Source organism: Coloeus monedula (assembly GCF_965178545.1).
Source record: "Coloeus monedula genome assembly, chromosome: 16".
NCBI lineage: Eukaryota > Metazoa > Chordata > Aves > Passeriformes > Corvidae > Coloeus > Coloeus monedula.
The window spans coordinates 10,291,336-10,313,748 of NC_138796.1; the positions used below are offsets into that span (position 1 = coordinate 10,291,336).

At 39.0% G+C, this 22,413-nt stretch overlaps 2 protein-coding genes across 10 annotated transcripts in view; one reads left to right on the top strand and one right to left on the bottom strand.

Moving 5' to 3' along the window:
* Positions 1 to 12,463, bottom strand: part of PARN (poly(A)-specific ribonuclease) — a 48,534-nt gene extending 36,071 nt beyond the window's left edge. Inside the window, exons 1-15 of one of the 6 annotated variants that reach the window (XM_082292029.1) lie at positions 12,432 to 12,463; positions 12,005 to 12,082; positions 11,040 to 11,119; positions 10,629 to 10,696; positions 10,453 to 10,534; positions 9,728 to 9,788; positions 8,906 to 9,071; positions 8,633 to 8,698; positions 7,822 to 7,860; positions 5,962 to 6,004; positions 5,239 to 5,319; positions 3,361 to 3,417; positions 2,430 to 2,507; positions 1,230 to 1,273; positions 699 to 741 (exon numbers count right to left, since the gene is read on the bottom strand). In XM_082292029.1, coding sequence (XP_082148155.1) covers positions 699 to 741; positions 1,230 to 1,273; positions 2,430 to 2,507; positions 3,361 to 3,417; positions 5,239 to 5,319; positions 5,962 to 6,004; positions 7,822 to 7,860; positions 8,633 to 8,698; positions 8,906 to 9,071; positions 9,728 to 9,788; positions 10,453 to 10,534; positions 10,629 to 10,690 — 822 coding nt within the window. In that variant the 5' untranslated portion in view covers positions 10,691 to 10,696; positions 11,040 to 11,119; positions 12,005 to 12,082; positions 12,432 to 12,463. Of the gene's footprint in view, positions 1 to 698; positions 742 to 1,229; positions 1,274 to 2,429; positions 2,508 to 3,360; positions 3,418 to 5,238; positions 5,320 to 5,961; positions 6,005 to 7,821; positions 7,861 to 8,632; positions 8,699 to 8,905; positions 9,072 to 9,727; positions 9,789 to 10,452; positions 10,535 to 10,628; positions 10,697 to 11,039; positions 11,120 to 12,004; positions 12,083 to 12,418 lie in introns of all 6 variants that reach the window. The other 5 variants (XM_082292025.1, XM_082292024.1, XM_082292026.1 and 2 more) reach the window with 5 other exon arrangements.
* Positions 12,464 to 12,827: 364 nt separating this feature from the next.
* Positions 12,828 to 22,286, top strand: BFAR (bifunctional apoptosis regulator). 4 transcript variants are annotated; one of them, XM_082292034.1, is made up of 8 exons: positions 12,828 to 12,861; positions 16,424 to 16,754; positions 17,584 to 17,785; positions 18,132 to 18,301; positions 18,924 to 19,068; positions 19,325 to 19,492; positions 20,005 to 20,207; positions 21,102 to 22,286. In XM_082292034.1, the coding sequence occupies exons 2-8, from the start codon at positions 16,489 to 16,491 to the stop codon at positions 21,292 to 21,294; spliced, it is 1,347 nt and encodes a 448-aa protein (XP_082148160.1). In that variant the 5' UTR covers positions 12,828 to 12,861; positions 16,424 to 16,488; the 3' UTR covers positions 21,295 to 22,286. The 4 variants fall into 4 exon arrangements, with proteins under 4 accessions (XP_082148160.1, XP_082148158.1, XP_082148157.1 ...); XM_082292032.1 differs by lacking the exon at positions 12,828 to 12,861 and adding an exon at positions 15,016 to 15,429; XM_082292031.1 differs by lacking the exon at positions 12,828 to 12,861 and adding an exon at positions 15,016 to 15,334.
* The last annotated feature ends 127 nt before the right edge of the window (positions 22,287 to 22,413 follow it).

The following is a 22,413-nucleotide window of genomic DNA, read 5'->3' on the forward strand; positions in this document are numbered from 1 at the left end:
CATCAAAAATCTGACAATACCTACAAGTATATTGTAGTAGCACTTCATTATGCAATGCTCTGGAGTCACAGAGCTATGCACAAAGACAGATGCTGCTTCCTCAGCATGTTTTTTAATTAATTCAAAGGCACATGGGAAAACAAGAGCTTATGAACACTTATCTCAATACTTCTTTAGAGAAATAAAACTCATGCTGTAAGAGATTTTAAGAGAAACCTGTAATTTTTTTTTCCTCCTGCTGACTACCCACTGAGTTACTGGCCACAAGAGAACCTCATGATGATAAAGCATTTTTCCAGACAAATCTAAGTCAGCACTCACAGTACTCTAAGGTTTTGAGTATACAAGCAACTTCCAGATCCTGTTTGTTCATGAACAGCACTTTTTTTATCTCCTGAGGGGACATGCTACTTAACAAGAAGAAAATAATCTACTAATCACATTTTACATAGCAAAAATTCTACATATTTTGGAATCCAAAGCTGCGAAACACAAAAGTCACTAGTAGGAAAAATTTGCATTCTATACATTCTGTAGGTTTAGATAAGGGGTAAAGAAAAATCATTCTTCTAAGCAGCACCACAGAAAACATTATTTTTAAATTATATAGCTTTCTCTACAAAGAAATATACTTTGTTTCAATAGACATGTATTAATTCAAGTTTGTATCTTCAAGTCATTCTATAATATTAATTTACCTTAAAAGGTTGTGTACTTGCCATCAGTTTAGTATCCAGTAACCTAGAAACAAAATAAGAGCTAAATAGGTTGAAACAGAAGAATGCCCATTTTGCCAAATCCTCAAAAAATATTTTAGTGTATCAGCTAAGAAACAGCAGATACACCCTACTGAAAATTACTGTTGGATCTTGGAACAGCCAAAACATTCCTTGGCTTTGTTCAGCATGAAAAAGGACAGCAACTACGGAACAGCAAGAGATGCAAACAACTACTAGCATATAAATCTTGTTCCAAATGAAGTGTAGATTCAAAACACCAAACATCATGCCAAACCCAGGGGAGTAGCAAAGGTGCATCTTTTGCCAAGAAGTGAACCAACAGCACTGCTTTTCTGAAAAAAAGCTGCTCAAAAATACTTTAAAAATTGTATTTATCTAACTTGATCCCAATTTCTTTTCCAGTAACAGCCAGGGTACAGGGCTAGGGCAAACAATATCAGCTTCCTGAAACTATACTGAAATGGTTGAAAGTTTGAACTAAGAACTTACCGAGGAAAGACACATGATGTTACTTCCTTGAACTCACTTAGGTCCTAATTTAACATTAAACCGGAAGATAAAATCCAAGTCAGTGAAGTGTTTACAATCTCGGGAGGACAGAGAGCAGTAGCTACAAATACCCAAACAGCCTCTAAAAGTGAGCTACAGTAACTGAATTCTCGCCATGTTAAGAGACGTATCTGTCAGCACTACCATAGACACCACCTGCAATTACACACAACTACAGACTAAGTATTTCTGATTTGTCTGTCATTAGCAAGAAAGTGTTCCATCACTGCCAACACCTTACCCTATTTTATAACCTAGGCTACCTCTAATTCCCACCTACTTAACAGTTCTTCTTAAGTGTTTCCAGCATTCAGTATTTCAATGGAATATAAGCAGTCACCCCAGGTATACAGTCAGTGACTGACTACAGGTTTAGATCTGCCAAGGGTCAAAGTACAGGAACTACTGACAATTGCTTAGGTTCCAACGCCATCCAAATCAGTCCCAAACTTCTTTTTCCCATCTTATGATCAAGTGTTTCCCAGAACACACACACGTCCTTTAAGACTGCAAGTAACAATGTCATGTGAGCCATCCTTCCAATGAGACCTTTGGCTTCTTCAGACAATGCTCTTGGTGCCAATACACTGCTCAGCTGAACTGAAGTGTGAGGCTGTGCAGTCATGAACTGTTAGACTGCCCTGCTGCAGTCATCAAAGTGTGCTCCCTCCAATTATTCTGACATTACACCTCTTCACCCCAGTGAACATCATCCTGCTACAAGACTGCTTAGCATTTTATTAAGTGCACTATATTATATGAAAATACACGTTCCCATTTTGTAAACTACAAGGGGGAAAATGCCACATAATTGTCATGAAGCTCCACACCAGTATCTTGTAACATGTCAGTGAGTTAAATAGAGCTGATACAAACCAAAAAAAACAATTCCGCTGTTCGATTTATACATTTTAAAAATGCAAAGGAGAACAATTCAATCCAACTAAACTTTCTACATAAAGATTTATGAAAATAAGGCAGTAGCCCAGAAGTACCAAATGGATTATTTTAAAATGCTTTTCTGTACTTCTTCATAGACTGACCAATTCTTCCAATCAGAAGAAAGTGTGGAGAACAAACTAAAAGACAAATACATTAAGGCATTTATTTTTTCATCTGAACACTCAAAAGATTACTTACATCAGGTAGGGGACAATAGAACTGATGTATGGTGTGCATAACATCCAGCAGCATGTTGTGCCCAATAACAAGCTTGCCCTGCCAAAAGAACATTAAATGTCTGTTACACTTCCAGTCCTGGCCATGGCAAAGGGTATCTGTGAAAACCCCTATCTCAGATGCCAGCCAAGGGCACCTGGGAACAAATACACACCAAACTTCCCCATTTGCTCTCTGCCTGCCCCACACACTCCTCCGTTCTCTCAGAGCAGCCACTCCTTTTTCCTCTACTCCCAACCATTTATCAGAGGCTTCTGCAGAAGCTTCAAATGTTGAGAAGATGCACTAGAACAGCTACTTACAACTTGGTTTCCAAATGTTATCTACTTAAGATTGAAGTCAAGGCATTTCTCAGTCCATTACCTTTTAATTTACTTATATAACAACACAATATATTCCTCATGGTTATAATATACAGTAATTATTAAGGGCATGGTCTGGCTCCTCACAGTGCAGAACCTTTCATGCCAGATTTTGTACAAGCAAGCTCCTTGAAAAAGCTCAAGCAGTTTTTTAAATGTTAACTTTTGATTCATTTGACATGACAACAACCCTTTTTGACAGCCATTAACTGCCAGGGAAAAAAACGAAAAAAATCCACAATCTTTTCAGAACAGAGAAAAAAAAGCCACCAAAGTTCATTTACGTAAGAGTCCTAAGAAATTGCTATTCTTGACTCTTACAGAGAATAAGATTCTTCATGTTACTCTTTAGTTTAAGCTTACTTAACTAACTACACTCAACCACTGTAAACATGAAGAAACAAACTTCAAAAGTCACTTTAACTTGAATTTCATCTTCTCTTCCAAAATGTAACACCAAAAGAATGCTTTCTTTGAATAATTTATTTTTTCTTACTAACAAAGGTAGGTTAAAAATCACATTAACTTACAGAATTAGCAATGGCATGAACAACTCTGGAGAATCCTACAGCATCATTCAATTCTTCCTGTAAGCAAAAATTCTGACATTAGTGAAACATAAATACAAATATTACCAAAACTGTACCTGCAAACTGGCAGATGCCCCCAGTTTGCCTCAAACTGTTTCTCAGACATAGCCAAGAACAGACCACAAAGGAAATGTCAATATTTGGAAGATACAAGAGGCCAAAGCAGGATGCTGCTCACAGAATTCCTGTTTTATACGTAGCTCTAGCTCACTGTCAAGTAGGACGAGTCACAAGCTCCTGTCCTGGGTTGCCCCTGGCCAGAAGCCAAACAGCCATTCTGCCCTTTGCTCACTCCTCACCCAAAATTCAAATAGAGACAGTAACACTCGTGGATAAAGATAATGAGAGCCCTTCAGCCTCCTTCCTTTTGGGGGAGAGTGGGAGAGAAAGCCTTGACACTGTGCAAGTGCTGTTCAGCAGCAGACAAAACACATGGATGGTATCACTAGTGTTTTAGCCACAAATGCAAAGCACAGCAAAATACAGGCTGCTACAAAGAGGGGTAACTCCACCCCAACCAGAGCAGTAACAGCTGCAGTCAGTTCACTGTCAACACATGATCTCCAACAGTGCTCAGCAGCTATTACACTGCAAACAGCTCAGAAGGTATTAAAATTAACCTACATATCTTCAGCTGTACTTTTTACATCTATTGTTTAAATGCAACAGGTTGAATCCTGATTGTTACTCCTATTAAATCAGACCATATTTTTATGCTAACACAGATTGGGGAAGAAACATTTTTCATTATTATATAAACAAATTCAACAAGAAACATTAAAATGTGTGACATATTACACTGTAGTTGTATAAACTGACTCTTGATAGATTTGGAGGGATCTGACTACAGCACAAACTGTTCTGTAACAGATTTTTCTTTTTCAGGTCTAGGGAAGTAATTTCTGCCTTGTGTTATCTGTCTTTATTCAACCAGAACTGAAATTCAGTAAAAACATTCACTGCTACTTTAGTTCAGCTCTGAATGCTACTAGTCCAAGCAAGTAATACCCCCACTAAAAATACTTCAGAAAAATCTACAGCAGAAATAAATTGTTCCTGACTTGGCTTCCGGAAAAAGAGATGCCACATTAGTTAATGTCTCTTTAGATATCTCTTTCCCTCTTAAAAGGCATTCTGCATCGAAGTATTGGTTGCTCCACCCAAACTGACTTTATCTTGATATATGAAAGCACAAATCACAAGAGTCTGATCAGGAATTTCCACAATTCCAGTCTTATGACCCCCTGAAACTTGCATCACTCAGTAAGCAAAATACAAAGACCCATAAACAGTGAGAGTTCCTGAATATAGCAGGTGTGACCTCCTGGTCAGCCTGTTACCACAGCACTAGAGTACAGTGTGTTTCTATCAAGAAATGACACATTAATTGTACAGGACACTAACTCCGACAACTAAGAGCAAGCAAGCTTTGTAAGAGAAGGGAAGACTTCTTTGTGAATCCAAACAATGTGCCAACTTACTCGAGAATTTCTGCAAGAAACTGATGTTTCCTATTACTGGGCCACACTTCTGTGAGAGCGCAGATACCTGTAAGGAGGTATTCACTGCTCCAGAATACTCATTCAGTCCTCCACAGATTCTGATTTTTTAGAATTTTTTAGAGTGCCATGCAACTCTTTTTGCTCTGTTGCAAAGCCTAAGTTATCTGGTAGAATTTAGAAGATCAGTTTCAGCCAGCCACAGCAAACCAAAGGGAAACGACACCAAACCCTATCCCGCATTTTTGCATTGTTGAGAGAAGTCAAAGATTCTCACCCTACCCCTCGCACGTAAACAAATGAAATTGAATTTATTTACCTGTTCTTTTGCTTGTTTCTGCTGCTCTCTTCTTTTTCGTTCCTCTTCATCTACCTTACTAATAACTATGTATCTCTCCTTCTAAAGCAAAAAATGAATCGTTTAAGGAATGACTCTGAGAAGTTCAGATTTAAGGCTGCTGCAAGTTGCTGTAAATTTGCATTGTAAAGAAAACTGTCATACCTCAACAGCAGTTACTTGGCAACACAACTGTTTCTATTGTAGGCACCACATTATCACCTACTCCCAGAACCCTACTTTAGAATGATGTATTTGATTCGTCCACCAAACCTATTTTTCCTAAACTCAATTTTTACTTCTCAAAAAAGTTATCAGCATTTCCTTGTAAATAGTTTGTGCCAAATACCTTTTGAAGCAGAAAACTGTGATGGGAAGTGAGGACACAGCATGTGATGCCGCTGTTTTTCCTTTAAGATCACAGCCTACTTTTCCCTAATACTGAACATCAGATCCACTGTACTTTAAAACACCTTTATTATCTGTTTAAAAAGTAATATTAAGCCACACAAATACATGCCCACCATACATGTTGGTCAGATGTAATGTTTAGGAACTAGTTCGCTGTATTCCATTTAAAACGCTCTGCATTTGCATAATAACAAAGCTCAAGTTAGATCTAAAAGTCAGGAGAGATGGTGAAATTGAGAAATACAATTTCCTTTAAACAGAACAAATGTTAGAGGCAGTAACAGGCCTAGTTACCTTATCTGACTCCAGCGTTTCCACATGGATACCTTTCGGATACCTACATCAAAACAAATGGAAAGAAAATATCAATAGCTATTCGCTTGGCATTTAGCATACTGAAACCACAAGAGTGATTCAGTAATTTCATGTTTCATTATTACTGTAAGTCTTAGGTGCAAAAGAACTACCACAAATCTCTTTTTAATTCTAATAATGGAAAATTTGAAGCAATAGGCTAGTTAACTGGCTCCTTACATTACCTAACAGTAACTAGCATTTACACAATTTCCCATGCTATTGTTATGGAACCTGTAACTTCTTACTTTAGTGATATTAAGTAAACATCATCTAGATATTTCATCACAATCTAGAATCTTTGCTTTCAAGAAATCCAAAACAAAAATTCTGGTGAGAATGCTCTTTTTTACTTGCAGCCCCAAGATGCATGCCTTTAATACATCAGTTATTTGGGGATTTATTAACAACCCTGAACTTTCTGCTAGCAGTAGATTTTAGTAAGAATTATTAACTCAAATGTCATCACCTCTGCTACAGGGTTGCATCATGCCACTACAGCCACATTTAATTTCCAAAGTACTGCCATACACAGAGCCACAGAGAATCCAACTGATAGCAAAAGTAAGAGAATACTGCCTTTTACTGCTAAACCAGTAGCAATTACTCTCATCTCATTATAATAAACTAACCACAACTGTGCAACCACTGCAGAACCAGCAAATTTCCTTGTCCTCTGGCTGCTCCTAAAACTAGTACTGGAGAGCACACTCCAAACACTGTTGTGTCCTCTCCACGCTGACTGCTCACAGTTTTGAGCCTCAATCTCACTCACGAGCTGCCTCATGCCACAAACCTTGGATGCATCAAAACACTGATGCACAAGAGAACACTTCAATACAGAAAATGAGCTGCGAAGAGGTCAGGACACAAGGGCAGTCAATAACTTCACTCTTTTCTGCTTTAATTATCTCCATGCTACCTTCACAGCTTGGCTTTCTCTCTCCAATATACACAGAGTGTACACAGCTGTATTCATGTACAGCAATACTGCTGGATGTTAAAAAAAACACAACTCAAGAACACATTCTTCCATCCACTCAGGGAAGACGCAAGGATAAGTGTCAGACAAACATAAAACTACATACTACAGGAAGCAATAGATATTTTACTGATCTATTAAAAAGAAGACACTGAAAAATTGTCAAAAACAATTCCACTGTTCTTCAGGTTAGTTCTCAAGCTCACTTCTTGCGATTCCATTTTATAGAGAGAAGCTTTATTTTATCCACTTTCAGTACTGCAGCACTGAATTAACTAAACATAAAAAAAAAAGACTTGTGTATTTTCCACATCTTACTAGTGCAGTCATAACAGTGAAAATCTTACTCTACAGCCTTATAGTTTCTCCTAAGGCCTTAAGGGATATATTTAGGCAATATACTAAGTTATCAGAACTGCTTATGCTTGGCATCCAACAGAAAACTATAACCGTACCAGTACCTACTACAGAGTTACTATTTTTTCAGGTAAAGTCCACAATCTGTATGAGCACATGCACTTTCTGTTCAGTAAAAACCTAGCATGCTGCACTTGTTACATAATTCTAGGCTGCGCTGCTCTATTCAGAGATTTTACATAGGAATGAAAAAACAAATACTAAGATTTAAAATATCTTCATTAATCATCACAAGTAAGTTTAATGTAACTTATCTTCAGAACATTACAAAAGTCGTCTTTTAAAGGGAAAAAAAAAAAGTCTATATGAATCACCCCAAGGTTAAGTAGATCAGCTCTTACCCAGATTTCTTACCAAAAGTACTAAAAATATACAGTAAGGCAGTATTACCAGTAACTTACTTCCAGCTCAAGGTCTGATAAATTAATTTCCTTTGAAATCTAAAACCAAAAGACAATAGTGTTACTAACAATCCTTTTACAGAGTGTTTCCTAGTAATGAATTTCAGTTTAAGCTGACTCGAAATGTACATTTGTAGGAAGATTTTTAAAGCAAGAGTCACTGCAATCAGAACCTATAGGCTAGGAAGAGATTTACTGAATTCTGATATTCAGTTGCCAAGCTGTAAAGGCATTTACACCATGTTTTACAGTTACCCACATATCTTCCCCTAAGAGAGTATTCTGTAGTCATGGTCACTCTGTATAGATACAGTGATGGTACCTTATCCCCAGCTTCACCATGCTGTACTATTTCTAAATTCAATTTTTAAAAAAATTTTTTTAAACAATCATGCTCTCCAAATATCTACTCTCCAAAGCAAATTAAGATTTTTTGGAAGGAGACCTACTAGAAACAGTCATACACTGCCAACAGTGAACAACCAATAGCTCAACAGATTTGAAAAGTTTGTTTATAAAATGCATCTCCAACGTTTATGGAACACTTCAACAGTAACAAAAGGCAGCTCACATATACAAGACATTTCTTGGCTATACTTAAATATTTTACCACTACATGCAGAAGATACAGCTCAAAATAAATTACAACACCCGTATACATCACCACATTTTCTCAACATTCAAAAATTAATCAAATGTAGATTTTGCTACAGTTAACCCAAGTAAACATATTCTTCCCTGTCCCTCCCCTAATTCTGTATGACCAAAAAAAAAAAATTTTTTTCAAAGAGATGCAGTTTCAGAAACTGACCCTGTACATGGCTCCAGTTCCAAACTTTCACTTTCTTCATTCTTTAATAAGTCTTCTATCTGTTCCCTGGAAGAAAGAGATTATTTGCTTCTATAACTACTACTTTATTTTTTGAACATTTACAGCTCCTCCCAAAAGACAAGAAAATGCTTCAAAACAAAAAGAGCAGTGTTTGTTACAGTGAACTAATAGAAATGTCTTCAACATATGAAAATGTTAACTGTTCACTTCTAGTTTTAACAACATCAGAGTACATTAAACAGCATTACTTACATTACTTTCTCAACAAATTTTTTCTGATCTTCAGGAATTGTTACAGGGCACTTTGTGGAATTAGGAGAAATGTATGACAGAGATCCTGCACCATTGGCTTGAGACCGTTTTTCATCATACTGTTCCCTTAGCTGTCTCTCTTCTTCCTGATTTAAATATGGAATTCCTAACAAAAAAAGTGAAAGCTCATCATAATTAGAGACAAATTAGGGATGTGTAGAGATTCAAGCATTTGTCTCTGTTACACCCCTGAAGGCTGAAATCAAACCCTTCCCTTTCAGTCATCTGCTCTAGATGTGTGTCTGTCCAGGCGTCCAGCACATGCCAGGTTAGCTGGAACCACTGCACTAAAGAGCCTCCTCTGCACAAGGCACGAGTCCCAGCACTGCAGAGCTGCAGGTCACCACAAAAGTATTGAGCACTTCTATCCTTGCTATCTGCATCACTTCAATAGCAGATCTGTAGCAGCCCCAGTCACAACGGACTGGTTCCTTTCCTAGAATTACCACTGATGTATTACACAGCTCCATACCTTGTTACTCTCTCTATTCATGCTTTGCCTCTATACAAAAATAAACAACCAAGCTCCCATGTAGTGGGAATTCCATTCTGTTGAACTATGCAATGAATTCTTGGGAAGGGAGTTACCACCAGCACAACAGCAGACCAGATAAGAGTAATTCAAGAACTTCATTAGGAGTTAAGACAGTGTCACGGATGGCAGCCTTCTTTCTCTTTGTGGAAAATAATGAAAGGTGTCATCATAAATTTTGCAGACATTGAAAGAAATTTTTAAAAAAACACAAAACCACAACAACTCACCGTTGCGAAAAACTTTATTAAAATCAAATCCTTGGTTTGCTAAAAAATCTATACTTGAACTCTGCAACAAGAGAAAAAGGCTTTACAATTGGCAAAAGTAGCTGTGGCATTAAAGATCAGTTCAGTTATCTTCATGCTTTTTTAGAAATTACACAGAGTCCAAAGCCAAGAACAACCAAGTTTGTGACCCTAACGAAGACACTGAGAGTTTAGCCTATGCTACTTTTCTTATTGATTTTCAAATTCCATAAAGTACAAAAATAATGAATATGCTAAGGGTTAAAGATGAAAGAATAAACTATGTGGAGAGAGGAAACTAAAGAAAGCAAAATGTGGTTCAGGAGAACAAATCTGAGACCAGAAAAACGTTGGCAATAGCCAGGGAAGCAGTGAAAGCAAGATAAGCAGATGAGAACAAAGGATTAAAAAAACAAGGAAACTGGAAGTTCAATGAGAAAGGGGAAAAAAATAGAATCATCTTGCCAGGTTTGGAATGTTATCTCCAATTCCAGAAACCACATAATGCAATGCATAACAAGATTTAAAAACTGAAGTCAAGGATATTATCTTAAAGCTCATTTTTGGGATTGCCCTTAACTGATGCTTATTTTTTTTTTATAAGAAAAAAAACCCCAACCCAGAAACTTACATTTTTCTATCTTTAAAGTTGAAGTTTGTTTTGGGTATACCTCAACCAAACAAAATTTAATTCTTTTTCTACTAACCTGACAGACAAACTTGACATCTGGTGAATTTCTGTTAAAGGGTTTTGGAAAAATATAGAAGTTAAATGACTTCATTATATACCTGTAGAAAAGACAAGTTACATATCAATACAGCTTATCTGCATTACTTTAGAAAATCCCCAATTAAGAAAACAAGAATTAAAAGAATAACATACTTTTCTTCTGTGTCATCATATTTAAAAGTGCAAAGGCCAAACTGAAAGAGCAAAAAATCCATGGAATGCTGTAAAGGAAAGGAAAACTTTGCATAAGAATAAAATATGTACACATGTAAAGATTATCAGGGTGCATCCATATATGATTTCTCTCAATTTCAAAATTAAGTAAGGTGAATCTTCTTAACCAATGTTTGTTTTGCTGGCAATTTTAAAGTATACACACCAGATTTTTTCAACTAGTTTTCATCCCTATTTAATCATCTTACTATTGGCCCAAGATGACTTTAATATGCACTTTCATTCCACAAAGAGACAAGAACCATCTCTCTTCCTCCTCTTGGTCACACACACAAGATGCTGCACCAAAAGCAGCTTCAGTTTTCATTTTAGTCCATGTAAACACTTTACCTTTTTAAGTTTCTGATACCTTTCTTCTGGAGTGTCAAAGCCATTTGTTAATGCACTAACTGAAGGCCCATCACTGATCCCTGAAAAAGTAATACATATTTTTCTTTGAGTAAGCTTTTCAAAATTAACCACAGCAAAGAAATGCAACAACCAGTAATTTAAGAGAAACGTTTTCACTTAAAAGTACATGTTACAATTATTTCAGTTGAGAAAAATACTACTGCATAAAACCCATTCCTTTTAATGGCGGTGTTCTAGAAGCAAAGCTCTTCTGCAAAAGTTCTGTCATTCTGGCTCCTATTCAACATATCAGTAACAGGCCAAGACCTACCAGTACCCTAATATAAATGGGCTTCACAACACAACGCAGGATCAAAGCAAAACTAAAAATGCGAGGAGTGTTGCCCAGAGATTCATTGAGTAACTTACATCACCTTAACCAATATGCAACAACTGTATTTCCACAAGCACCTCATGTAAGAAAACCTAGTCTTGCTCACATTTATGTCTCATGGATGAGGTGAGCTCTGCATCCCAAAAGCAAAGTACCTATTTAAAGCATCTCTGCTGCATGTACCCTCTGGGTTTCACAAACCACAAGTTCTTAGTGTTGCCTTTCCATGTCCAAACATTTGTAGGGCCTCCCTCACTTATCCCAATCCATTGCTTTCCTGATGCATACAACACCTTCTGGTTTTTTTCACCCTCAGCTGCAACAATTATCAGTTGTCATGTTGAAAGATTACTGTGGGAGCAGAAGCAGCATGAGCATGACACGCATCTTTGACCAAAGCCTTGCTATCGCGCACGTAACAACTGGTTCAATCACTTTGTGGTAGCCTCAGCTTTAGCTTTTCAAGCCAACCCTGAGACACATCATAGGAGCGAACTCGGGCACCGAGGTCAAACCACCCCCCCTCAGACACTGCCAACAGTTCACAATCACAAAACAGGTGTGACAGTACCTGAAAACTCCCCATCGATGGCCAGGAAGTCCGACTCTTCAATGGCTTCATACACTTTGTTTAGGTTATCCTTAAAATCTGCAGGTAAAGGGGTAAAACACACTTGAGACTACAATCGACATCGTCCGGCAGCCCGGCGCCCCTCGGGCGGGCAGGGGCGGCCAGCGCCGGCCGGACACGGCGGGGCAGGGGCCTTCCCGCCGCCCGCTCAGCCTCGGGGCCGCGCCTCCCCGCTCAGGGCTGCGCCTCACGGGTTGGGGGGGAGGGGGGGAATGGGGACCCCTTCGCCATAAAGGAGAGGCTGAGGCCGGAGCGGCCACCTGCCCAGGGCAAGGAAGCCGGTACGCCGGAACACCGGGACAGCTATGCGCCAGCGGCGCAGAGCTCGGGGCGCAGGGCCGAGTGGTCACTCACTGCTCCTGATCACCTCCATCCCGCGCCCCCGCCCGCCGGAGCTCGGCCCGGCACCGCCCGCCGCCGCCGCCGCCGAGCGCTTCCGGGACCGCCCCGCGCGCCGCACGTGAGCGCGCACGTGAGCCCGGGCCGCCGCCATTTCCTACCGGGGCGGAGCCCTCAGGGCCGCACCGCCCTGGCCGGCTGCGGGCCCGGCGCCGCCAGCTTTGAACGGTGCCCTCGGCCGGAGGCAGTGTGCTCTGAGGGGGACCGGAGTGGCTGCAGCCCGGGGGGAAGTCTTACACCAGCCGCAGTTCCGTGGGCTGTAGTGAAATGTCATAGATGTGGGCCTCGCTCTCAGAGCCAGAAATGCGTAACTAGCACCAGCAAGGAAGAGATAGGAATCTGCCTAGGAGACACCAGGAGGATGGTGGAGAACTGCTAGGGACGATGCCTTAATGATTGTAAGTCCAGGGGAACTGGAAATCTTGGCTTACTGCAGAAGAAGCGTCTTCCTATTACAAGCGGCAGTTTGACACCTCCTTGTGGAAGAGCAGAGCTCAGCACCCCGCAGGATGTCCCCGCAGAGAGAAGGTGCTGCACAAGGGCAGAGGGCAGGAGCTATGGGCACGGGGGGCAGAAGAGTTCAGTCTGTGTGTGCTGCAGGGCTGGAGTTCACACGGCTCATGAAGCACCTTTTCCAGAATTCCAGCAGAATGAAAACAAATGAAAAATTCCCCACAAATTGGGGGGGTAATTTCTGTATACAGAGAAAGATAAATAATTGTGCAGGCATTAGTGGAGGGAGCTTTTAAAGATTCTTCAATATCAAGATTTGCCTTTTCAGTATAAGCTATTTATTCAACAGACATTCCCAGCAAATCATCTAATATGGTTAAATGGTTCACAGTAAGATGTTAGTTAAAATTGCAGAGATGTTTTTATTTTGCAGTAAATTGGCTGAAGCCTAAAATTTTCATGTTACTCCTCAGGTTTTTAATATGCATTTCTGCAGTTTCTAGTTAAAGTGCTCATAGCACTTTAAAGTTTTATTTTATACTTATTTTTAAAAGCTGTTTTAGAAGCCTGACATTTTCCCCCAAGTAGCTGACAAATCTGGGAACTCTTTGTTTCCTTCACCTACAAAAGAAACTGCACATCAAACACTAAGATACTGTAATAAAGTATTTCAATAGGAATTGAAGTACTATGTCTTACAGATAAAGCATTTTTTACTTCAACATGTATGTATTGTTAAATAAGCAGAAGGAACATCGAAAAAGTGGGAGAGGGCAATACAAGCAGTTAGTTTGAGACTCCATAGTTTTTTTATATGTCAAAAGTTTTATAAACTAGAACAGAAATGCCATGTTTTCACATCATTCAAGTCTGCTGCACAGACTATCAAACATTTGTATGTTCTGTTACTTTACTGAACATTGAATGTGAAGCTAAGTGAAAACACACACAAAAAGTAGTAAAAAACTATAATCTAGAACAAGGCCTGAGTATTCCGGGCTGCATTTTCACCTTGTGTACCAAGGTAGATCTAGATGAACTCCCTCAGATCTAGAAGAGGTTGAATTCTTTCATGCTAGGGTAGTTAAACGATTTGCTGATTGGTTCTGTGGAAAAAATTGGCTAATACAGGAGAGAAAACAATGAGAGCCTACTATTTTATTTTTTGAAATAGGCTGGAATAATTAACTGAAATGTCATTTGAACTGGACTTGTAGCTTGCATCAAACTGGAACAAAATCTTCAAGAAAATGTCACTGTGTTGAACAGTGAAAAAGTACATCTCAGAGGTACTTTAAAAATTCACAGAATCACAAAATCGACTAGGTTGGAAAAATCCTCTGAGATCATTGAGTCCCACCTGTGGCCAAACACCACCACATCACCCAGACCATGGCACTCAGTGCTGTGTCCAGTCCTTAAACACCTCCGGGGATAGTGACTCCACCACCTCCCTGTGCCGCCCATTCCAATCTCTAATCACCCTTTCCTAATGTCCAACCTAAACCTGCCCTGGTGCAGGTTAAGACTATGTCTTCTGGTTCTGTCACTTGCACCCTGGGAGAAGAGGCCCATCCCGAGCTGGCTACAACCTCCTGTCAGGGTGTTGTAGAGAGTGAAACATTTTTTTTTTTGACTAGGCAAAAAGAATTTCAGTAAGGGAACAGAGACTGATACAAGTATTGTGAATGTGTGGAGAGATGACTCCTATGTGGTAAAAATAGTTTCTGTGCAGGATGCGTTAGCACTGCAATCAAACTAGCACCTGAAAGTCTCATTTACTTCTGAGAATACACCTCGAATCTTTATTGTAAAATCAGCCTTGAAGAGTTTCTGCGAAGGAAGGCTACCTGGGTACGTAGTGCACAGTAAGCAAACGTACCTCAGTTCTCACGAATATGGAAGTGCGTGTATTCCCAGAAACGGGAGTGTAGCAGTGCTCGTGTCTGGTGATTTTAAACGCTTGAAATAAAAAAGATGAGCGGCCATGGTGTCGCCCAGCGGCTGCGGCGGCGGAGGAGCCGCAGTGCCGCCGTGCTCGCGGGGCGGGGCGGAAGCGGCAGGGCGGGCCTGGCCCGGCCTCTGCTGAGCCCGTGGCTGCAGCCGGGCCGTGCGGGGCCCGAGCCTCCTGCTGTATCGGGCTGGGGCCGCCCCCGCGCCGGCCCGGCCCGGCCCGGCCCGACCCTGCACTGCCTTGCCCGGGCAGGAAAGGCCGCGGGCCCGCACCGGCCGTGCCGCGCCTCAGGAAGCAGCGCGGAGGGCAGGAAGCTGAAGCTGGGAAGAGACTGGAGAGGAGCTAGGAATTATTCTGCTGCTGGCTCTTACTTGGCGCAGACTGAGCGGTGAAATATTTTTCCTGTATTTTCTACAGAAGTCCTGGGCCTCTGTCTTTCAGGAAAACTAGAAGAATGTTTTTAGGTGCAAAATCATGTTTTTATTTCTCCATTTATAAGTGCTGTTTCAGCTTTGTGTTTTAGAAAGCCAGCAGCCTGTGCTTTGCCAGGGAAATGCAGGTTTGTAAATCTGAGGATTTTAGTTTCACTGTTGAACTATTGGTTTCTGTTCTTGAGGTTTTTTCTTAATTTTTATTCTTTACCTGCTTGCATGCTTACCTCTTTGTGCTTGATCTGGATGGCAAGTTGGTTAAGTTAAGTTGTAAGCAGGAGCCACATGGTGGAGAGTGTAATCATATTTTGGTTTGATAGTGCCTGAGGAGAAAACTGTCTAGTTCTTGGTATCTTCTAACATATCATGAGTGATGAGTGAATGATCTGGATCAGTGTTTTTATTAAGAAACTATATACTGTTGTGTAAGAGAATGGAGTAGGAACATCAAGCAAATAGGTTTAAATTTTTGGTAAGTTTAGAACCACCTTAAACTCCTCTTATCTGTGCATTTTCTGTAATACTAACAAAATAACTACAAGTAAAGTTAATGTGGAATTCAGACCTTTGAGAAGGTGTGCAGATCAATCCTTTATGATTCTGAAGCATATGACTTGGTTGATCAAACTTTTTTTTTTAACGTTGCCCAGCAATGTCTAGCATTGACCTTTGTTAGTAATGTTTTATTCCATATGCTTGGAAAGAAGAGGGATGAAGTAAATTAGATCATTACATTATATTGGTATTTTATCTTTGTATCCTCTGATGGTATTTTCTAATACTATTTCCTTTGACTGGTGTATTTTGCTAAAACCTTGATTAAAGCTACTGTCAAAAGTCATGTGAATCATAGTGAGTTACTTTGTTTCACTTTCATGTATTTTGTAACATGGGAGAAGAAAGTACCAGGAGATTGACCCCAGCTGTTTACATCTAGAATCTGGTTTTGATTGTAGTTAGCAGTGAATGTGTTGTTGAAAAAGTAGATTATGCTTCATTTTGGGGGGGGCTGAGTTACTTAAAAAGTTTAAAACCATCTGAGTGACAAAAGCAGTGCAATGATAAACCACATTGCTTACAATTCTAAACTTCTGTAATAGCTTTTTTCTTGTTGCTTTACAGAAGTAATGCCTTACCTGGTTTGAAGATCTAAGAGAGCTTTCTGTTTGTGTAAGGCATAAAAGAGAATGGAAGAAGATGAGAGTTTACGAGGGGAAACAGAGAGGGCAAAAGTTGAGCCATGTGCTACTCCTGGCCCCGGTCGGCAGATATCAGTCAGTGAGTTCCTGTGCCACTGCTGCTACGACATTCTGGTCAATCCCACCACCCTGAACTGTGGGCACAGCTTCTGTAGGCATTGCTTGGCCTTGTGGTGGGTATCGTCCAAGAAGAATGAATGCCCTGAATGCAGAGAAAAATGGGAAGGATTCCCCAAAGTCAACATCCTCCTCAGGTGAGTGAACTATTTTGTGAATGCCATTTTTGTGTAAGTGAAACCACGGAAATTAGCTGTCTGGTTTGTTGAGCTTGCTGCAGATTTTCTTAGTTTATTGGTAATCTGAACTGTCGCAAAAATTTAAATCCCAAAAGCTTTCAGCTTCTGCACTTGTAATGAATTATTCAAGTACATGGAATTAAGGGGTGGGTTGGTTGGTTTTGTTTTGAGGGAGGAGGTTTGTTTGGGGGGAGGGCTTTCCCCCCTTTCTAAATGTTTTGGGAGATGGAGAGGCAGGATCCTGAACCTTCTAATACAGCTGGTTGTTTTCTAATAATTCTAAGTTAGATTGATCTTGGATAATTGTGTAGTTATTTCTGTAATAGGTACTATTTATTGGAAGAAATGTGATCATATTGCAGAACAAAGCTAGAAACATCTCTTTGCTGTCTTGAATTACCCACAAGTTGTTTTGTTAATAACACTTTATTTGGGGTTAATAATATTTTAATAAATAGATGGTAGGATTGATGGTAGGCTTTTATGTTGTCTTTTGCTTAGCACTTTTCAGTAATTGAGGCTTGCCAGTAGCACACAGAATTCTAATTTTATTTAAGAAATGACTTGGGAGTTATGTGGTATTTTAGCTTTAGAAGCTAAGGAAAATGTTGTTTAGCTGTGACTGATATAATTTTAAGTTTACTAAGATTTAATAACTAATTTTTTCTTGCTTTCAAAGATGATAGTCTTCAGTAGAGACTGGAAAACACAAATCCAAAAATTAGTCCCTTTTCTGAATATTAAGCCTCAACGGTTACAGTATAATGACAAATATTTTTCCTATTAGGGATGTTATTGAAAAGCTATTTTCTGATGCCATTGAACAAAGAAAAGAAGATATTCAACAAAACAGTGATGTAGCACACAGCTTAGCAACTTTCCAAAAATATGGGAATGACCAGATGCCGACAGTTCCAAACACAAGAAGAATTAATCCTCGAGGAGGAGGGTTTTTCTCAGGCGTTCTGACAGCTTTAACTTGTGTAGCAGTAAGTTTCATCTGATTGGTTTTCCCTATTTGCTTAATTAAGCATGCAGTCAAATATTCTTAAATTACATGCACAGAAAAAAGATTGTCAGGACAGAAGAGACTCCAGCTGGGCAGAGTAAGTAAAGTGGCCTTCAGAGCTGTCTGTCAGGGGCTACAACTGCAGTGTACAGCAAATGGAAGTCAGTGGATAAAACTTAAAGATACTTTCTTATGAATATTCTAGTCTCCATGAAAAGGAAGATTCTACATGTCAAGCCCCTTACTGTGTGTTTATTTATATCATTAATGTATTTGCTTTGCAGGTAAAGGATCTTTGTTTATTTATCTCTGTAATCTACCTGTAGGTAGTTCTACTTGGCTATCACTGGAGTAGCAGAGAATTTGAAGATGATCTTCTTGTCCACAAGCCTGTTGCTAAGTGGACTGCTGAGGAAGTGATACTCTGGTTAGAGCAGCTGGGCCCATGGGCTTCACATTACAAAGAAAGATTTTTACTGGAGAAAGTAAATGGAAGGTGAGAGGCCTGATGGTCAAGGACAACTATCATGTGATTGGACTACTGATAGATTCATTAGGGATGGCTTGTTGTGAAATGACCATACTTTGTTACATAGATTGTGGGAATATTCTGTAGATGTATCAGAATAAATTTCAGAAGACGTTTTACCAATTGCCATTGAAAACTTTTAGTAGTAGATACTTACCAAGCTACCTGACAATTTTTGAAGAACTTTTTAAAACACTGACGATGCAGACTGAAGTGATACTGAGAGTAAAATTCTACTGATGTATTATCCACCCCTTCCACTTTTCCTTTCTTATGGAAACATGCACGTGCTATATGCATATGTATTCCACCCAAGAGCCATGCTGAAAGCAGGCAAGAGGAAGCTGGAAAAGAAGGAAATTTAAAACCCAGGCTCTGAGATGCAGTTGGTGTAGAACTCTTGATATGGAATGTAATGATGATCTCTTAAAGTCCCTGCCAACCCAAAGTATTCTATGATTCTTTCACCCAAAAGGTGCTACTTTGTATCAGTAGCTTAATGTTTCAGTATGCAGTTGTGTATTTGTTAGTCCTATCTTTTTTTGGTGAATAGGCACTGTTTACCTTCTGAATTCTTCTGCTTTTGTAGACTCCTCCTAACACTGACTGAGGAGGATTTCACCAAAGAGCCTTACAGTGTAGAGAACAGTAACCATAGGAGAGCTATTATGGCAGAACTGGAATGTGTGAAAACTTTAGGTGTTAAACCACCACAGAACCTTTGGGAATATAAGGTAAATTTTATATAAAGTGTGTCATGTCATGTATATTGATTATTTTAAAAATAATATCTTTAAAACAAGATTCTCTTAAAGCCAGGAGGAGTGTTAAGGTAGTGGAATTACCTGTGTAAAAACTACTCAGTTTAATGAACTGTTGTTTTGAAAAACAATCCTTTGAAAAATGATTGTCAGAAAATCTAAGAACTTGCATGTCCCTTTCATTTTATTTTTTCACTGATTGAAACTTGATAATTTGATACCTTTATAGGCCGTAAACCCAGGAAAATCACTCTTTCTTCTGTATGCAATGAAGAGTTCTCCAAGACTCAGTATGTTATACCTATATTTGTTTGATTATGCAGAAGCTTTCCTACCTTTCATCCACACAATTTGTCCACTTGAAGACAAGTATGAAGATACTGTCACAAAACTGCTAGTAAGTATTCAGAACATTAAATATGCTACTTGCGTTAGTTATAAGCATTTCAAGACTAGCAGCATAAAAACACGATGTAATTATTCATCATTTCATCTATTTACACTACAACTTTAAAAACAAAAACCCTACAGAGTAAGTGCTTCCTTGATTTTATTGTATCCAATCACCACTGTTGGAACCATTACCTTTAATAGGATTGATTCAAGGCTTTTAAGACTTCAAGTGTGTGAGACTGATTCTTCTGAAGTTCACATGACTACAGAAAGGCTCTTCACTCAAATTACCTGTATTTTAACAAATGGCATTATTGGGTCTGGCTGGCTGTGATGTTCTAATCTAGTGGAAATAACTGCATTACAGTATTACCTACTAGCAAGTATAATAAAGATAAATTACTGCTTTCAGTGTACAAAACCCCTAGCTTTTCAACGGAAAACTAGTGGAAATAAGCCAGTATTAAGTTTGTTTAATAGAAAATTGATTAACAGTCTTTTTATCCTAATTTACAGGACCTTAAAGATCCTTCTTGGAGGCAATGGAGAGAATTCATTGTAAAGTATTTATTTTTGCCATACCAGCTGATAGCTGAATTTGCTTGGGATTGGCTAGATGTGCACTACTGGACATCAAGATTTATAATTGTAAATGCCATGTTGCTCTCTGTTTTGGAATTATTGTCCTTTTGGAGGCTCTGGTCAAGAAGAGAATTAAAGTAAGTCTTACCGAGCTTGTGGAAGAGGGTAGGAAGTACATGGCCTTATAAAGAGAAAGTAACAGTCTTACAATTTCACAGTTGCTCTCTGAAGTGAGTGTCTAACCTGAGCTCTGAGGTTAATAACAACATGTGAATCTGAATTACCACATGTGCTACTGCTTGCTCTTGAGTACCTTTATTTCTGTGAATGCTTTCAAGGGTTTCTTACAGGTGGTTTTACTGATCAGATGTAGCAAATGCGGAAACAGTAACAGGCATGTTCTTAACACTGGGAGATATTAACCCTTACCTTGAGAACTGCTTCTTATGGTGTCTGGTATTAGCTGTCAGCTCAGAACGAAATGCATCAGAATTTAGTTATGATACAGTGTAGTTATTACAGGATGAGTCCTCAGAATCCTAAGTAAGTTTAGTTATACTGATACTAGTTCTGATAATTTATCAGAATTTCTGTTTTCTGTTACTACCTCAGTCTTAATTCAAGCATATTAATATTCATAGTTGGTGGGACCTTTTATTTCCAGTTTTTGCAAATTGTATGGGAGAAATTCTTGTTTTGGTGTTTAGTGGATTTTGCCTTTGCCAGCCGATAGAGGGCAGACCGTGCCCAGAACAGCACAGGAAACATGGGACAACCTGAGGAAGAGCTGGGATGTGGCACTGGAATCTGCTGGGCACTGGGGTCTAAGTGCACTGACTCAGTGCTTCCTCTTTAAATCTGGTGCTACTGGGTTTTAAGAAGGCTTTTCCTGAAGTGCAAAATGGTGGTTTTTACAGGTACCCGAGTAAGGGATAAGTAATTTAAAGCTGCAGCACCTACTAGCTTTTCTTAGAACTGGGTAAAAACAAACCAGAAAGTTCCTCTAAGCCTTTCCTTTTCCTTTTTCACAGGACTATTCCTCACAGAATGTGGAGACATTTCTGGAAAGTCTCAACCCAGGGACTTTTTGTTGCCATTTTTTGGCCTTTTATTCCTCAGTTTGTCTGCAATTGTTTGTTTTACTGGGCCTTGTATTTTAACCCAGTTATAAACATTGATCTTGTGGTTACAGAGATAAAGCGTCTGGAGACACAAGTGCAGTGATTGGCATTGGAACTTTTGAGTTGTTTAGCTTCTAAAAATGGACATTTTTGAATAAACTTTGCTTTTCTTCTTTATGTATGTGGCAGTGAAAATGGTAGATTATGTTAATTTAAACATACAAAAAAGCTTTAAGGTAAGTTACTCTTAAACCAGCTGATTCCAAATTGGAGGATGAAGGAAAAAGGAATTTTCTGTTGAAAAACAAATGCGCATTCGTGTATAGCCATGTAAAACTCATACAGTCATCTCACCCTATTTTTGGTCAGATAAATTTCTTTATTCTGTCCTGAGCATTCTGTGTATTTTCAAGCCTGCCTTAAAATCACTGTCTTCTGCACTGCTTCAGTGATTTCTTTTTTTTTCTTTTCAAACTTAGCATTTCATACTTAGCAATGTGTTCCTCAACTTAAGTTTGCCAAAGGAATGTCCTTCCTGGATAAGCTTGATGTTGAAAGTACTTCATTTATTTCAGTCTTCTTTACATGTAAAGTTTTAACTACCTTATACACAGTCTCACAGTAGCGTTTGTTCCAAAATTCCTGCAGTTGAAGGCAAAGACTACTTGAATTTTCTTGTGTCTTGGAAAATATGGTGATTTCCACGGAAAATTTTTTATTCAGATCAGTTAGACTTCATCAATAGCTCCTATCATTCTCTCTTCTTGAATTCTGTTGCTAATTCATAAATTCAGGGTTATCTCTTAAAAAGGATTATTTTGGAAAAGTGACCTGACACTGTAATTACTTATGGCAATATAATGTGTGTATCTATGTCTGTGAGCAAATATTGACTGGAAAGTTAGTTTGTGTAAGCAGGATTGACATTTGTTAATGTATGTTCTTTTGACTGAAGCAAAAGGTAAGATTTTTTTGAGAGCTTTGTCCCCTTGCATTCTGCATTGGTTTGTTGTTTTATTTCACTTGTGTCAGTAATATGAACTAAATTTCCATATGAATATTTTTCATGATTAAAGATCTCTTTTGAAATCTTCACTATTCCTATAGAGGTGGGTTATTTTGTTTGGGTTTTGATTTTTTTTTTTTTTTTTAATTTTTAAATATTGAAGTACATGTTATTAGCTCTGACTTGTGCAAACCTGTTCTCTAGCCTGCATCTTTG

Excerpts from the sequence above, each read along its gene's own strand:
- BFAR (XM_082292034.1), top strand. The coding sequence starts at position 16,489 with ATGGAAGAAGATGAGAGTTTACGAGGGGAAACAGAGAGGGCAAAAGTT. Across the intron at positions 17,786-18,131 it reads CAGCTTTAACTTGTGTAGCA|GTAGTTCTACTTGGCTATCA; the intron begins GTAAGTTTCATC and ends ATCTACCTGTAG. Across the intron at positions 19,493-20,004 it reads ATACTGTCACAAAACTGCTA|GACCTTAAAGATCCTTCTTG; the intron begins GTAAGTATTCAG and ends CCTAATTTACAG.